Below are 17159 nucleotides of genomic sequence, written 5' to 3' on the forward strand. Positions count from 1 at the left end.
CCTTCTAGGTGGGGTCCTGGGGCCCCCGAGCACCACTTTCATGGAAGCGGGTCGCTTCGTCTAATGCAGTGCGATCCTCCTTGTTTTGCCCTCAGCTGTACATGATGGAAAAGCATCTGGCTCAGGTGGAAGGAAGGGCCATCGCAAACCTGGTGGACTTTTTGTCCAAGGAGCTTGTCAGGCTCCAGGAAGAGCGGCGGATCCACGCTTTTGCGATGCTGGCCGAAAGGCAACGGCGGATGCGGGAAGCAGAGGAGAGCGGGCGCCGGCAATTGGAAGAGAGGCGCCGACGGGAAGAGGATGAGATCTTCAAGCAGGCATGCGGGGGGGCAGGCGGTCAGAAAGATGCACGATGGCCTGGTCACCGGCCAGTGGAGCCTGAGAGCCAGTTTGGTGTAGCGGTTAAGTGGGCGGACTCTAATCTGGGAGAACCGGGTTTGATTCCCCACTCCTCCACTTGCAGCTGCTGGCATGGCCTTGGGTCAGCCATAGCTCTGGCAGGAGTTGTCCTTGAAAGGGCAGACTCTTATCTGGGAGAACCGGGTTTGATTCCCCACTCCTCCACTTGCAGCTGCTGGAATGGCTTTGGGATAGCCATAGCTCTCGTAGGAGTTGTCCTTGAAAGGGCAGACTCTTATCTGGGAGAACTGGGTTTGATTCCCAACTCCTCCACTTGCACCTGCTGGAATGGCTTTGGGCTAGCCATAGCTCTCATATGAGTTGTCCTTGAAAGGGCAGACTCTTATCTGGGAGAACCGGGTTTGATTCCCCACTCCTTCACTTGCACCTGCTGGAATGGCCTTGGGCTAGCCATAGCTCTCGTAGGAGTTGTCCTTGAAAGGGCAGCTTCTGGGAGAGCTCTCTCAGCCCCACCTACTTCACAGGGTGTCTGTTTTGGGGGAGGAAGGTAAAGGAGATGGTGACCGCTCTCTTGAGATACAGACTGTAGGGTGGGATATAAATCCAATATCCTCCTCCTCCTTCATAGCTGTGCAGTGGGGCCAAATGGTGGCGTCAATCCAACCATCCTCTAAGTAGCCTTCCTCAAACTTACGCGGCTCTTCCTCTGATGTTTGAGGCTATCTGTAAGTTTTGCCAATATGTAGAACTCCCACGCTTTCTTGTGCCATTGAGAAAGTGAGGAGGAAACGGCACTGTCCCAATTCCTAGCAGCTGTTGCCTTTGCAGCAGATAAAAGCAGCAAGATCCATTCAGTCGTTGAAGAAGCATGTTTTCATGAAACCCAACCATTTTAAAAAAGATAGTTCTGGAGTGGGAAGGATGTTGATGCGTAATTGATTTCTTCCTCTACAGTCTTGAGTAAGTTCAAACATGCGGGCAAATGATGGATCCTTTGAGTAAAAACCAAGGGCTTCACATATGTCCTCAGCTAACCTCCATCATGAGTAAGCTCCACAAACACAGTAAGCTTGAGAAGGCAGCCGGGGGAATGACGGGGAATCCTCCAGTATGGTGTGGTGTTATTGTCTGGGGCCACACGACTGGCCGAAGTGCAGAAAGCTCCTCCTATGATTTGAGGCTAAGACGACAATTTTCTCTCCTAGGTTGTTAACATACACCAAAAGACAGTTGACTCCTACCTAGAAGATGTGATTTTGAACAGCATGGAGACGACGGCTGACGAACAAGCCAGAGAGGAGATTCAGAAAGTAGCCATGGAAATCAACGATGTTGCTTATGAGATGGAAAAACGGTAGGGGCTCTTTCAGGAAGCAGAGCCTATGGGCGTGTAACAGAAGGGAGTTTGTCTTCATGGTCTTTGTACCGTCACACTTAAGGGTTCTGTGCCTCTGGAGAAGCAGCTTTAGAACATTCTAGAGCTCTACCCAAAGGCCTCAAATCCCCTCCCCCAAAAGAGAGCTTTGCCTTTTTGCACATTACGTGAGGGGGACGAGCAAGCACCTCCTCACGCAGTTCTCTTCTAACCACCATGTTTGAAGCAGATCTTCTCTCACCTTTCTCTTCAGGAATATTTTCCCTCAGATTTAGCCTTCCTTTCCAAGCAAGCCCCCTCCCTCACGCAGTTTTCTTCTAACCACCATGTTTGAAACAGCTCTTCTTTCACCTTTCTCCTCAGGAATACTTTTCCTCAGCTGTAGCTTTCCCTTTCCTATTCTTAGCCTAGACTTTCACCTCTGGAATCCGCATTTGTCCTTGCTTCATTCCCTCGGGTTATTTCTTCTACATTTTAAAAATGATTGGACTTGAGGCTCCAGACAAGCTGTGTGAGTAATGTCCTCACAATCTGCGCCTCAGGAATATTTCTTTTCCCCTCCGTTTTAGCCTCCTTTCCCCTAATTTTAGTTTAAGCCTTTGTTTCTGTGTTAGAAGTAGGTGGACATTTGCCCTCCTTTCCTTCCCTTAGAGAATTTTCTGCATTTAAGTATTGCTGGGGGAGGCAGATCCGTAATTATATGCTAAGCTGCTCTTTTCCTGAAGGTAATATTTGCCTCAGTTTTAGTCCCCTTTCTTTCTGTGCCCCCTCCCCCTCACAATTTCTAGTTTGCCCTTTAACTTCTCGGTTAGAAAAGGGGCCTGTATTTTTGGCTCAAACTCTACCAGCTCCAGTGTTATACTTGCTTATTCCCTTCAGTAACTTCTCCAGCCTTACAAAGAGAACAAAAACTCGAGTTGCTGGTGAGAATTGCCCCTCTCTCCCCATCTTTGCTCTAGCAGCCCTCTGTCATGCTTCCTCGTGTGCAGTTCTGATGCCTCGCGTTGCCTCTGCTCCACCCTCAAGAAGCCCCTCTCCATCTTGTACACGCCACAGCTGCTTCTTGTCTTCTGTGACTTCGGCTAAGTTTTGTAGGCAAACAGCTGGTTTGTGGTTGGACGGATAGAAGCAGCGGGCACAGACAAGTGCAAAGAAGCAGCGGCGTCACTAGGGCGGGGCCAAGGGGGCCATCGGCCCTCCCCCAGAGCATTCTCATTGGCCCCAGGCACTGACCCATGGTCCCCCCCAACAGGAAGGGGCTGGCCCTGGGACTAGAATGCTGCTGCTGTGTGTGGGCTGGCCGGGATTCTGAAACCGGGGCCGCGCTGCCGCCGACTCAGCTAAAAGCGTGTGGGTGAGTGGGGAAAACTTAAATGCTGCAAAACTGGTATCTTGGATTACGGATGAGGGAGGGGCCATGTGAAGTGGGCGGGGTTGTGTGCGGAGGGGGTGACGCAGCCCTCCGAAAGGGGTGATGCCCAATGGGGGGGTGACTTGAATCAGTTACACCCCAGGGTGCAACCCACCCTAGTGACGCCTCTGCAAAGAAGGCAAGCGCCCTTTGATGCTGAAGCCTGAAGAGATGAGCCCCCTTCATTTCTGGTGCTTTGTGCCCTCTTTCCTTCCCCGTCACTAGAGAAAGGCAATGCTTTGCCCTGACGCAGCCATTTTACCTCAGTTTCTTTGTTTTCCCTGTCAGGATGTCCCCCTTTCTATTGCTCTTGCCTCCTCCCCACTCCCACTGGCAGCTCAAAGGCCTCTAAAACTTGAAAGGCTGAACATGCAGCACTGGCCAGGGCCTGGAACAAACCTTTTCAGTATAGCAAAAGGTCAAATTGGTAAAAGAAAGGCTGTTGCCCTTTCAAAACAGCAGTTTCCTCCTGATTCATGTCCAGAATTCAGTTGCACAGCCTCCCCTGACCTGACCGTTGTCCATCTCACACAGTGCCCCTGTTTGGCTCAGGTTGTCAGTCCGACATTCCATTCCCACTGAGGTGACCCAGCACCCACTTCCTAACAGATAAGCGACACAGAGATCCCAAAGAGGAAAGACAGATTACTCACTTGTAAGCGATGTGGTCATCTGGGCAGCCTCACCACCCACTGTCTCCCCTCACCACTTGGTGTATCCCCTTGTGACATACGGAGAAGAGCTTACGGCAACCAGAAGGAGCCAAGTGGGGCCCCTCCCCTTGGAGTGTGCTCAGAGGAACAGTGCCCCGCCTCAGGGGTTTGAGGGCCTGTATTTTTGGCTCAAACTCTACCAGTTCCAGTGTTAAGAGCACAAGAACATAAGAGAAGCCATGTTGGATCAGCCCAATGGCCCCTCCAGTCCAACACTCTGTGTCACATAAGAACATAAGAGAAGCCCTATTGGATCAGGCCAGTGGCCCATCCAGTCCAACACTCTGTGTCACAGAAGAACATAAGAGAAGCCCTATTGGATCAGGCCAGTGGCCCATCCAGTCCAACACTCTGTGTCACAGAAGAACATAAGAGAAGCCCTATTGGATCAGGCCAGTGGCCCCTCCAGTCCAACACTCTGTGTCACACAGTGGCCAAAAACCCAGGTGCCATCAGGAGGTTCACCGGGGGGGCCAGGACACTAGAAGCCCTCCCACAGTTGCCCCCCTAAGCACCAAGAATGCGGAACATCACTCTCCCAGACATAAAATCCTAAGAGAAGCCATGATGGATCAGGCCAAAGGCCCATCCAGCCCAACACTGTGTCACACAGTGGCCACAGATAGAAGCAGTGGGGCACAGACACATGCGAAGAAGGCAAGCGCTCTTTGATGCTGAAGCCTGAAGAGATGAGCCCCCTTCATTTCTGGTGCTTTGTGCCCTCTTTCCTTCCCCTTCACTAGAGAAAGGCAATGCTTTGCCCTGACACAGCCATTTTACCTCAGTTTCTTTGTTTTCCCTGCCAGGATGTCCTCCTTTCTATTGCTCTTGCCCCCTCCCCACTCCCATTGGCTGGACAGGGGCCATCAGGAGGTCCACCAGTGGGGCCAGGACACCAGAAGCCCCCCACTGTTGCCCCCGCCCAAGCACCAAGAATACAGAGCATCACTGCCCCAGACATAAGAACATAAGAGAAGCCATGTTGGATCAGGCCAATGGCCTCTCCAGTGCAACACTCTGTGTCTCATAAGAACATAAGAGAAGCCATGTCGGATCAGGCCAGTGGCCCATCCCGTCCAACACTCTGTGTCACACAGTGGCCAAAAACCCCAGGTGTCATCAGGAGGTCCACCAGTGGGGCCAGGACACCAGAAGCCCCCCCCCCCCACCCCCCCCCCCCGTGACAGGTTAACAATCTACTAGCGTCTTCAAAGACTGTTTGGAACGTTAAACCTGCATGGACCGGGACTGACTTCATCAGCTTGGCCAGAGCAGCATTTTCTCGGTCGTCACAGTTTGCTCCACACTACATCTTTTTCTTAGTTTTGGAAAATGCCCCAAGGCTCTGTGTGCTGTCCCCGATGAATGCAGCTGCCATTCTGTAAAAAGAGAATAGCTGGCCCTTTGATGCATTCCTCTGAAAAACCAGTGGTTCTGGGGCCAGCTAACAGAGGCTCACCATGTTCTCAAGCCATGGCAAGACCCCAGCCGCTGCGGATCCGAGCCTGGGTCCCAGAGGACGTGTGTTGTTTGGCCCTAAGATCTCCTCTCAGCCGCAGGGGCAGAGTTCTTCACAAACAGCGGAAGAGGCAAAAGGAAAAGTATAGTGGAACTGGCAGAACGGGGAGACAAAACTTACTTTCCTGCTCTGCTTTACAGCCAAACTCGCCTGCAGTCAGAGGAGATTGTGGCCGAACTGGTTTATCGCTTCCTGATTCCAGAAGTGCAGAAAATGGCCATCAAGGAGAAAGGTGAGAAGTCCGGTTTGCTGAAATGTCTCTCTCCTATGAATCCCTGGCTCCACTGTCCAGCCACAGGGGGTAGTGTTGGCCCCAGCAGCAAACCAGTGTCAGAAGATTGGGGTTTTTTGCCAAGTTCTGTGCAACATTCATTAATTACACCTCTTTGTCGTAAACTCTGTCATAATAGGTGATTTTAACTACCCGCAGATTGATTGGGTCAATATGTGTTCCGGTCGAGAGAAAGAGATTGAGTTTCTTGATGCTCTCAATGACTGTGCTATGGAGCAGATGGTCTCAGAACCTACCAGGGGTGGGGCGATCCTGGATTTGGTCCTAAGTAACGCCCAAGACTTGGTGAGAGATGTAAAAGTGATGGCACCGCTTGGGAGCAGTGACCATAACGTTATTGATTTCACCGTTTGTATAAATAGGGAGTTGCCCCAAAAGACCGGCACAACCACATTTAACTTTAAAAGTGGTAAATTCTCTGAGATGAGGAGGCATGTGAAGAGGAAACTGAAAGAAAAGGTAAATACAGTCAAAACCCTTCGGGAAGCTTGGAGGCTATTTAAAACTACAATCCTAGAAGCTCAGATAAAATATATACCACAAGTTAGGAAAGGCACAAACAGGTATAAGAAAAGGCCTGCATGGTTAACAAACAAAGTAATGGAAGCTGTAAAAGGTAAGAAGGACTCCTTTAAGCGGTGGAAAACCAGTCCAAGTGAGATTAATAAAAGAGAACACAGGCTGTGGCAAATCAAATGCAAGACTGTGATCAGGTAGGCAAAAATGGACTATGAGCATATTGCAAAAAACATAAAGACCAACAATCAAAATTTCTTCAAATATATTAGAAGCAGGAAACCAGCCAGGGAGGCAGTGGGGCCGTTGGATGACCAAGGGGTCAAAGGATTACTGAAGGAGGATAGGGAAATGGCTGAGAAGCTGAATGCATATTTTGCCTCCGTCTTCACTGTGGAAGATGAGAAATGTTTGCCTGCTCCAAAACCACTTATATTGGAATGGGTGTTGAAAGACCTGAGTCAGATTGAGGTGACAAGAGAGGAGGTCCTACAACTGATAGACGAATTAAAAACTAATAAGTCACCAGGTCCGGATGGCATACATCCAGGAGTTCTGAAAGAACTCAAAGTTGAACTTGTGGATCTTCTGACAAAAATATGTAAACTTTCATTGAAATCTGCCTCCGTTCCTGAGAACTGGAAGGTAGCAAATGTCACCCCCATCTTTAAAAAGGGTTCCAGAGGAGATCCGGGAAATTACAGGCCAGTCAGTCTGACTTCAATACTGGGAAAGTTGGTAGAAACCATTATCAAGGACAGAATGAGTAGGCACATTGATGAACACGGGTTATTGAGGAAGACTCAGCATGGGTTCTGTAGGGAAGATCTTGCCTCACTAACCTGTTACATTTCTTTGAGGGGGTGAACAAAGGAGACCCGATAGATGTTGTTTACCTTGACTTCCAGGAAGCTTTTGATAAAGTTCCTCATCAAAGGCTCCTTAGAAAGCTTGAGAGTCATGGAGTAAAAGGACAAGGTCCTCTTGTGGATCAAAAACTGGCTGATTAATAGGAAGCAGAGAGTGAGTATAAATGGGCAGTCTTCGCAGTGGAGGATGGTAAGCAGTGGGGTGCCGCAGGGCTCGGTACTGGGTCCCATGTTCTTTAACTTGTTCATAAATGATTTGGAGTTGGAAATGAGCAGTGAAGTGGCCAAGTTTGCAGATGACACTAAATTGTTCAGGGTGGTGAGAACCAGAGAGGATTGTGAGGCACTCCAAAGGGATCTGTTGAGGCTGGGTGAGTGGGCGTCAACGTGGCAGATGAGGTTCAGTGTGGCCAAGTACAAAGTAATGCACATTGGGGCCAAGAATCCCAGCTCCAAATACAAGTTGATGGGGTGTGAACTGGCAGAGACTGACCAAGAGAGAGATCTTGGGGTCGTGGTAGATAACTCACTGAAAATGTCACGACAGTGTGCGAATGCAATAAAAAAGGCCAACGCCATGCTGGGAATTATTAGGAAGGGAATTGAAAACAAATCAGCCAGTATCATAATGCCCCTGTATAAATCGATGGTGCGGTCTCATTTGGAGTACTGTGTGCAGTTCTGGTCGCCGCACCTCAAAAAGGATATTATAGCATTGGAGAAGGTGCAGAAAAGGGCAACCAGAATGATCAAAGGGTTGGAACACTTTCCCTATGAAGAAAGGTTGAAATGCTTGAGGCTCTTTAGCTTGGAGAAAAATATAGAGCAGAGGTCCATCAGTGGCTATTAGCCACATTGTGTGTGTGTGTGTGTATTTTGGCCACTGTGTGATACAGTGTTGGACTGGATGGGCCATTGGCATGACCCAACATGGCTTCTCTTATGTTCTTTGATGTAAATAAAATTAGGCTTTATTTAATGATGAGCATGTTCACAGCAAGGAGTGGTCTTGCTAAAACTGACCTCCAGGTCAGGCAATACCTTTATACTTTACTGTGACGGTTAGTCATGCAGGCATTTAGGAGCACAAATTCTGGCGGGCAAATACAGTAAGTCAAAGAAAGACACTCTCCCTCTTCCCCCCAAAGTTCAGACAGTTTTCTTCAAAATCAAAAGATAACATTCTCTAACCGGACAGAACAACAGGTGACCTTCAGTGCTCATGAAAGGAATGTGTGTTGCTGGCTATGGCAGAGAGATTACTTCTACAACGTTACAAAGAATGTGGGCATACAGACAGAGAAACCAAAAGCATGAGAATACAGAATACATGAAAAGGCAGGTTACATGATAACATGGCAAGAGCCGGATCTTGACCGTTTTTGCTTATCCCTGGAGAAGATGATGATGATGATGATGATATTGGATTTATACCCTGCCCTCCACTCTGAATCTCAGAGTGGCTCACAATCCGTGTTCCCTCTAAGGTGAGTTAGCGTGAGCTAGCTCACAGATTTTAGCCTCCAGCTCACACATTTTTGTCTTAGCTCAGGAAGGATGACCCATCCCAGAGCACAGTAATTTATGCAGTCGCTCACCACTTGAATGCCAGGAGCTCACAAAGTAGAATTTTTGCTCACAAGGCTCTGCAGCGTAGAGAGGACATTGCTCCCAATCACCTTCCTTTCCTACCCCCACAACAGACACCCTGTGAGGTGGGTGGGGCTGAGAGGGCTCTCCCAGAAGCTGCCCTTTCAAGGACAACCTCTGCCAGAGCTCTGGCTGACCCAAGGCCATTCCAGCAGGTGCAAGTGGAGGAGCGGGGAATCAAAGCCGGCTCTCCCAGATAAGAGTCCGTGCACTTCACCACCACCTCAGACAGTCCAAAGAGTCCGTGCAGCTCTCCACTTTGCCCTGTCCCAGGCACCCCTGGTGGGTGTATGTGAAGAGCCCTCAGTGTGTGGAGCAGAACCCTTTTCTGTGGCATTGAGGGGTTTTTAAAGTAGTTCTGAAGGCAAGTCCCCAGAAGAGCTAACAGCACCAATGGCTCTTCCTAGGAAAACAGTAGGCCTCGGCCGCCTTTAGAATCTTGACGGGGTAGTTAGCACAATCACAAAATGGTTGCCGCAAGAGGCGGGGCCAATCACAAACTGTCAGGGAGCAAGGCTTCACGTAACTGTAATAGCACCTCTTCAACAGTTCAGACGAAAATGCCGTTGACTAGGACGCCTTTTAATCTGCAGAGCCAATCCGAAGCCCTGCTGGGCAAGAGCCCTGCTGAGCCCCACTTGCTCAGTGGGCACCAGGAAAGAGGTTGGCGGGCACCATAGGCGCCCATGGGCACCACATTAGGGACCTGGTGTAGGCCACCATCTTAAAAGTGTTACCCATTTCCTAGCGATGGCAACCATACCCTGATGCAGCGGCAAATGCCTGGGAGCTGAGAGGAGTTTACAAAGTAATTGTGGGATTGGGGAACAAAGAATTGGGCCAGTTTATTGCTTTTTCTTGGCTCCAGGCCTGCAGCGTCTCCAGGAAAAATGGCGCCCTGGAATTCCAAAGCAGGCAGATCCTTTCCCCTGCTTGGCCAGCAGTGTTCCTTTGCAGGAAGAGCTCATGCTTCTCAGGCAGCTGAGCTGGGTAGGGATAAGTAGAAGCCGATGTTTCCTGGAGACCCAGACTACACTTTTTAAAGCGTCCCAATCAAGCCCCGTTTTGGGCAGAAGCTCACAGGAGTGGAGCTCCAGAACCCCTAAATTTTATTGCGCTCTTCCCTTCTCCTCCCCCCCTCCCTCCAAATAGTTGCTTCCGGGCTCTGTTGTTCAAACCCCCCTGTGAGAATATTGCTGAACTCGAAGATTTGACAAACTTTCTAATATTGCCCCCCACACACACAAAAAACCGGGGAAATGACCAAAACATATAAAGCAGACAGATGGAAATGATCATTGTGGCCCTGTGGCCTACACAGGAGAAAGTCATTTAAAAAGTATGATGGGAGGAAGGTTTGATGAGGACATTTAGAATTCAGGAAGCATTTGAAGGTAGATGCTGAGCTGCTATAATTTAGTCCACCTTCCGGTGATCTCAGGGGTTTATCGCTTTATATGCAAATAAGTTATGCTAATGAGTTATGCTAGTGAGCTCCAGCACCTCTTTTTCTACCAAATGACCCCTGGTCCCGAGCAGGGTCAACATAAGAACATAAGAGAAGCCCTGTTGGATCAGGCCAGTGGCCCCTCCAGTCCAACACTCTGAGTCACATAAGAACATAAGAGAAGCCATGTTGGATCAGGCCACTGGTCCATCCAGTCCAACACTCTGAGTCACATAAGAGCATAAGAGATGCCATGTTGGATCAGGCCACTGGCCCATCCAGTCCAACACCCTGTGTCACATAAGAACATAAGAAAAGCCCTGTTGGATCAGGCCAGTGGCCCATCCAGTCCAACACTCTGTGTCACATAAGAACATAAGAGAAGCCATGTTGGATCAGGCCAATGGCCCATCCAGTCCAACACTCTGAGTCACATAAGAGAAGCCATGCTGGATCAGACCAATGGCCCATCCAGTCCAACATTCTGAGTCACATAAGAACAAGAGTTGCCATGTTGGATCAGACCAATGGCCCATCCAGTCCAACATTCTGAGTCACATAAGAACAAGAGTTGCCATGTTGGATCAGACCAATGGCCAACCCAGTCCAACATTCTGAGTCACATAAGAACAAGAGTTGCCATGTTGGATCAGGCCACTGGCCCATCCAGTCCAACACCCTGTGTCACATGAGAAGCCATGTTGGATCAGGCCAATGGCCCATCCAGTCCAACACTCTGTGTCACACAGTGGCCAATATATGTGGCCAAGATCGAGACAATCTCTGGGGATGACCAAGGACTGCCTTTAGTTTATTTTAACTTTCTTTCCCGGTGAGTTTTTCCACCCCCCAGCCTTAATCTCCTGGCCCTCCTGGTTACTTGCCATTGTGGATTTCTTTGCTGAATTGTGTGAAGAACAGTACCCACAGCAGCCGCAGTCCTCGGTTCCCTGACCTTCCACTTCGTGTCTGCAGCCAGTGGCGTAGGACCACAGTCTCTCATGAATGACATGGTGTGTGTCAGCACACAAGCCTGCAGCTATCTACGTGAGATGCTCCTCCACGTGTTGAAACTAATATGCATCAAAGGGGCCCGAGCACATCTGCTCTCTGGCTCATGTGCATGGCCTCTCTGTGTGTAGTAGTCTAGAGAGCCAGTTTAGTGTAGTGGTTAAGTGCACGGACTCTTATCTGGGAGAACCGGTTGGATTCCCCGCTCCTCCACTTGCAGCTGCAGGAATGGCCTTGGGTCAGCCATAGCTCTCGCAGGAGTTGTCCTTGAAAGGGCAGCTTCTGGGGAGAACTCTCTCAGCCCCACTCACCTCACAGGGTGTCGGTTGTGGGGGGAGAAGATAAAGGAGATTGTAGGCCGTTCTGAGACTCTGTCCTTGAAAGGGCAGCTGCTGTGAGAGCCCTCTCCAGCCCCACCCACCTCACAGGGTGTCTGTTGTGGGGGGAGAAGATAAAGGAGATTGTAAGCTGTTCTGAGACTCTGTCCTTGAAAGGGCAGCTGCTGTGAGAGCCCTCTCAGCCCCACCCACCTCACAGGGTGTCTGTTGTGGGGGGAGAAGATAAAGGAGATTGAAGGCTGTTCTGAGACTCTGTCCTTGAAAGTGCAGCTGCTGTGAGAGCCCTCTCCAGCCCCACCCACCTCACAGGGTGTCTGTTGTGGGGGGAGAAGATAAAGGAGATTGTAGGCTGTTCTGAGACTCTGTCCTTGAAAGGGCAGCTGCTGTGAGAGCCCTCTCAGCCCCACCCACCTCACAGGGTGTCTGTTGTCGGGGAGGAAGGGAAAGGAGATTGTGAGCCGCTCTGAGTCTCTGATTCAGAGAGAAGGGCGGGGTATAAATCTGCGGTCTTCTTGATCTTGGGTACAAAGAGGCCGTCTGTGCTCTGAAGCCAGCGATCACACAAAGGCAAGGCAGGCAGACTTGGCCTGCTGCTGCCCTTCGTGCCTCGATTTTAGGATGCCTTCCTCCAGACAAGTCGAAAGCGGGCTCCTTAAGCTGACATTTCAAGCCGGCTCCTTCGGCTGGGGGAAGAGCTTTGAACTGTGTTTGGGGGGGGGGCGGGGTCGGAGAGAGGAAAGACCCCCCCCCCTTTTCTAGACACATGCAACAGTCTGGGGAAAAAAGAGGTTTGTTTTCTGCCTTGTATCAGGTCTTATGCTTGGAACAGAACCCTTGTTAAACAACGGGAAGGAGCTCTTTTGAGGGCCTGGCTGGGCTCCCAAGGACTACGTGGGACCTCCCCACCCTCTGGGCTGAAGAAGACGACGACTGCAGATTTATACCCCACCCTTCTCTCTCAGTCAGAGACTCAGAGCGACTCACAATCTCCTATATCTTCTCCCCTCCCCCACAACAGACACCCTGTGAGGCGGGTGGGGCTGAGGGAGCTCCCCCAGAAGCTGCCCTTTCAAGGACAGAGTCTCAAAGCGGCCTACAGTCTCCTTTCCCTTCCTCCCCCACAACAGACACCCTATGAGGTAGATGAAGATATTGGATTTATATCCCGCCCTCCACTCCAAAGAGTCTCAGAGCGGCTCACAATCTCCTTTCCCTTCCTCCCCCACAACAGACACCCTGTGAGGTGGGTGGGGCTGAGACGGCTCTCACAGCAGCTGCCCTTTCAAGGACAACCTCTGCCAGAGCTATGGCTGACCCAAGGCCATTCCAGCAGCTGCAAGCGGAGGAGTGGGGAATCCAACCCGGTGCTCCGAGATAAAGAGTCCGCTCGCTTAACCACAACAGCAAACTGAAGCCCTGCTCCCTTCCTGCTTCAGCTCCTTTCAGCCCAAGGGAAACTCTTTCCCCCAGACGCTGCAGCCAGCAGAAGGAACCTTTGAAAGCACAGAATGGATTGACCTTTGGCCGTTATAAGGCTTGTGAGCCACCCTGAGCCAGTGTTTCTTTTCTTTTTTTTAATGGAGATGTGGCCCAGGCAGATTCTAAATCAACTTTGGCCAAAGAGACCTCCGCTTGCCCCTGTGGTTTTCTCCAGGGCTACTCCTTCTGAGAGGGAGAGGCCAGGCTAGGCCTCAGAGTCCAGCACAAAGTCCCCAGACACTGCAGTTGTCCTAACACGGCCAAGTTACAAAGTCATTCCTTCAGTAGCATAATCCCTTGGCAACAAACAATCCAATGACAAGTGCCCACCTTCCCAGGAAATAAACCACTGTGCTAAAAACTCTCACTCAGAATTTCAAAATATAAATCAGTTATTCAGCATTAGCCGCAGTAACAGTACAAAAGAATATAAATGACAATAAGCAGCACAGCACCGATGTCAAGTAAATGGCTCCAAAAATCTCCTTAATCTTTCAGTTATAAGGCAAAAAGTCCATTCTTCAGTGGAGTTGTAGGAGTCCATATAACCATGGTCGGTTTTGAAGGGCATAATAATCCTTAATCCTTCACGTGATCGCTAGCTGGAGGTCTCATGTTTCGCTGTAAAATAGCTTCTTCCAAAAGCCAAAATTCTTATTTTCAATTAGTAAAGTACAACACAAAACACACCGCATATCTAAAATCACAAAGCACATTTGTGACCTGGAGGGAAGGAAATAAAAGGCCAATTGTTGTCTCTGGAGAGGCTGCAGTCAGGCGGGTTCTCTCTGGGAAAGGACTGGGCTGGAAAAAAGGCTGCAGTCATGAGAGCTCCCTCATCCAAAGAGTGGTGAGTCAGTTGGAATTAGAGGAAGGGAACATATAGCTAGTTGTGTCAGAGCTTTTTTTTTCCCCCTTTGCTCCACCTTTACTGTTGTTTTTCACTTTCACTGTTGCACTAATAATTAAAACCACTTCTTGTTCTTGAGCATTTACAACAAACTTATTGTTGTTACACTGCCTGGGTCTGCACACCTCATAAGCCACAGATAAAAGGTGCTTGTTGAGAAGGAAGGAAGGCCTCTGGCCCTCCCAGACAGACCCTTCCCAGAGTCGTGGCAGCCAGTAGAGGCCCTCCCTGATCTCCTGCTTGTGATGAAGACTCGCAGCTGAAATGTGGCAGTGGAACTAGCAACCTCCTGGTAGCTTGAGTGGGGCCTGGGAACGTTGCTGGTTTTCACATTTAGCTGAGGGAGCGTTGGTGCTTTGCAGAATGTCTCAGGTTCAATCCCTGGCATCTCCCGTTAAAAGGACCAGGCAGTAGGTGGTGTGAAAGCCCTCTACCCGAGACCCTGGAGAGCTGCTGCTGTCTGAGTAGACCATACTGACCTTGATGGACCCCAGTGAGCTGAGTCAGCAGAAGGCACTTCATATGTTTAACTACTGGGGTGGGGGAGGAGGAGGGGTGCAGGATCCCTATTCAGTTTGGTGTAGTGGTTAAGTGTGTGGACTCTTATCTGGGAGAACCAGGTTTGATTCCCCACTCCTCCACTTGCACCTGCTGGAATGGCCTCGGGTCAGCCATAGCTCTCTTATCTGGGAGAACCGGGTTTGATTCCCCACTCCTCCACTTGCACCTGCTGGAATGGCCTTGGGTCAGCCATAGCTCTGGCAGAGGTTGTCCTTGAAAGGGCAGCTGCTGGGAGAGCCCTCTCCAGCCCCACCCACCTCACAGGGTGTCTGTTGTGGGGGAGGAAGGGAAAGGAGATTGTGAGCCGCTCTGAGATTCTGTCCTTGAAAGGGCAGCTGCCGGGAGAGCCCTCTCCAGCCCCACCCACCTCACAGGGTGTCTGTTGTGGGGGAGGAAGGGAAAGGAGATTGTGAGCCGCTCTGAGATTCTGTCCTTGAAAGGGCAGCTGCTGTGAGAGCCCTCTCAGCCCCACCCACCTCACAGGGTGTCTGTTGTGGGGGAGGAAGGGAAAGGAGACTGTAGGCCATTCTGAGACTCTGTCCTTGAAAGGGCAGCTGCTGTGAGAGCTCTCTCAGCCTCACCCACCTCATAGGGTGTCTGTTGTGGGGAGGAAGGGAAAGGAGATTGTAGGCCGTTCTGAGACTCTGTCCTTGAAAGGGCAGCTGCTGTGAGAGCCCTCTCAGCCCCACCCACCTCACAGGGTGTCTGTTGTGGGGGAGGAAGGGAAAGGAGATTGTGAGCCGCTCTGAGATTCTGTCCTTGAAAGGGCAGCTGCTGTGAGAGCCCTCTCAGCCCCACCCACCTCACAGGGTGTCTGTTGTGGGGGAGGAAGGGAAAGGAGATTGTGAGCCGCTCTGAGACTCTGTCCTTGAAAGGGCAGCTGCTGTGAGAGCCCTCCAGCCCCACCCACCTCACAGGGTGTCTATTGTGAGGAAGGAAGGGAAAGGAGATTGAGAGCCGCTCTGAGACTCTGTCCTTGAAAGGGCAGCTGCTGTGAGAGCCCTCTCCAGCCCCACCCACCTCACAGGGTGTCTGTTGTGGGGGAGGAAGGGAAAGGAGATTGTGAGCCGCTCTGAGACTCTGTCCTTGAAAGGGCAGCTGCTGTGAGAGCCCTCTCAGCCCCACCCACCTCACAGGGTGTCTGTTGTGGGGGAGGAAGGGAAAGGAGATTGTGAGCCGCTCTGAGACTCTGTCCTTGAAAGGGCAGCTGCTGTGAGAGCCCTCCCAGCCCCACCCACCTCACAGGGTGTCTGTTGTGGGGGAGGAAGGGAAAGGAGATTGTGAGCCACTCTGAGACTCTGTCCTTGAAAGGGCAGCTGCTGTGAGAGCCCTCTCAGCCCCACCCACCTCACAGGGTGTCTGTTGTGGGGGAGGAAGGGAAAGGAGACTGTAGGCCGTTCTGAGACTCTGTCCTTGAAAGGGCAGCTGCTGTGAGAGCTCTCTCAGCCTCACCCACCTCACAGGGCGTCTGTTTTGCGGGGAGGAAGATAAAGAAAATTGTGAGCTGCTCTGAGACGCTTGAGATTCAGAGTGGAGGGTGGGATATAAATCCAGTGTATTATTGTTGTTGTTATTTCTGGCCTTTCTCGTTTCTCCCTTTCGTGTGCAGTGAGGCAGGCCCAGAGAAAACACATCCACGCCGCCCATCAGATCATCCACGGGAGTACGCCGACAGCCGTCGGGACGCTGTTTCCCAGAGAGGCTGCGAGCCAAACGGCTGAGGTCGGAGGCCCAAGCGCTCCCCCCACAGCCGGACCCCAGGACGTTCCAGAGGCGCCAGGCCAGCCACCTGCCGCCGAGCCAGAACCGCCGCACAGAGGAGGACACTGCGATCATGACCACGTTCTGCCCCACAGCCACTGAGGACGGGGGAGACAGATAAGATGCACTTCGCTTCCCCGAACACTGGGCCCCATTTGTAAGAACAGCAGCCGAGGATTGACGCTTGTACAACTCCACTTTCCCTGATGCGACCTTCGGACCGGGCGAGGAACTGAGGAGTAGAAGGGACTCTCCCCCCAGATAGTGTGTGCTTCGGCCTTGGAGAACGGTGCGGGGAGCGAGACAAATTCCTTCTGTTTCTGTTTCTCACCCAGTCAAGAAAGTTATTTCACGAAAAAGCTCGAAGGCCCATTTTGTTCGCCAAAACCCCAACCCCCACAACGATTCTGTACCCCCACCCCATCCCTGGCTGTGTCCTTCTTCATCTCCAGGCCAGTCCAGTAGAGAAGTTCTCTGGTCTTTGCCCAGAAGCTCTTCTAGACCTGCTTAATTCCCCCCCCCCCAAAAAAAAAATTCTCTGGAAGAAGAACTACCTCAGAACAACAGCCTGGGGCAAAGCAGGGGGGGAGGAGGAAGCCGTGAAACAAAACAGGTCTGCAAAACAGCTCGGCCAAGCAGCCGTCAGAAGGCTCAGCGGGTGGACCAAAGGCCGGAAGACCACTTGCCTCATCAGAACGCTGCACCGTGCCTTGCCCCCTGGCCTTTTGGTTTGTGGCTCAAAACGTGCCGATCGCTTGTATGTACAAAGAAATAAAGCCCAATTGCTACCAACACGGCAGGGCTGGTTTCCATCAGAGGCAAGTCATGAAAATACATCCAGCTGGGCAGCCGTGTTGATCTGATGCGATAGACTAAAGTTAGCGCCTTTAAGACCGACCGAGTTTTATTCGAGGTAGGAGTAAAATTACAGAGCAACCCACCAGTGT

The 17159-nt window shown here is 51.0% G+C and overlaps 1 protein-coding gene across 1 annotated transcript in view; it reads left to right on the forward strand.

The window, feature by feature from the left end:
* The window catches only part of CFAP91 (cilia and flagella associated protein 91), a 55203-nt gene extending 38633 nt beyond the window's left edge, over positions 1-16570 (forward strand). The window contains exons 14-17 of the mRNA XM_060236339.1: positions 96-317; positions 1566-1714; positions 5519-5610; positions 16061-16570. Of these exons, the coding sequence (XP_060092322.1) occupies positions 96-317; positions 1566-1714; positions 5519-5610; positions 16061-16314 (717 nt within the window). The 3' untranslated portion in view covers positions 16315-16570. The remainder of the gene's footprint in view (positions 1-95; positions 318-1565; positions 1715-5518; positions 5611-16060) is intronic.
* Positions 16571-17159: the final 589 nt, after the last annotated feature.

The sequence above is a fragment of the Heteronotia binoei genome, chromosome 4, assembly GCF_032191835.1.
Source record: "Heteronotia binoei isolate CCM8104 ecotype False Entrance Well chromosome 4, APGP_CSIRO_Hbin_v1, whole genome shotgun sequence".
In the NCBI taxonomy this organism is placed as follows: domain Eukaryota; kingdom Metazoa; phylum Chordata; class Lepidosauria; order Squamata; family Gekkonidae; genus Heteronotia; species Heteronotia binoei.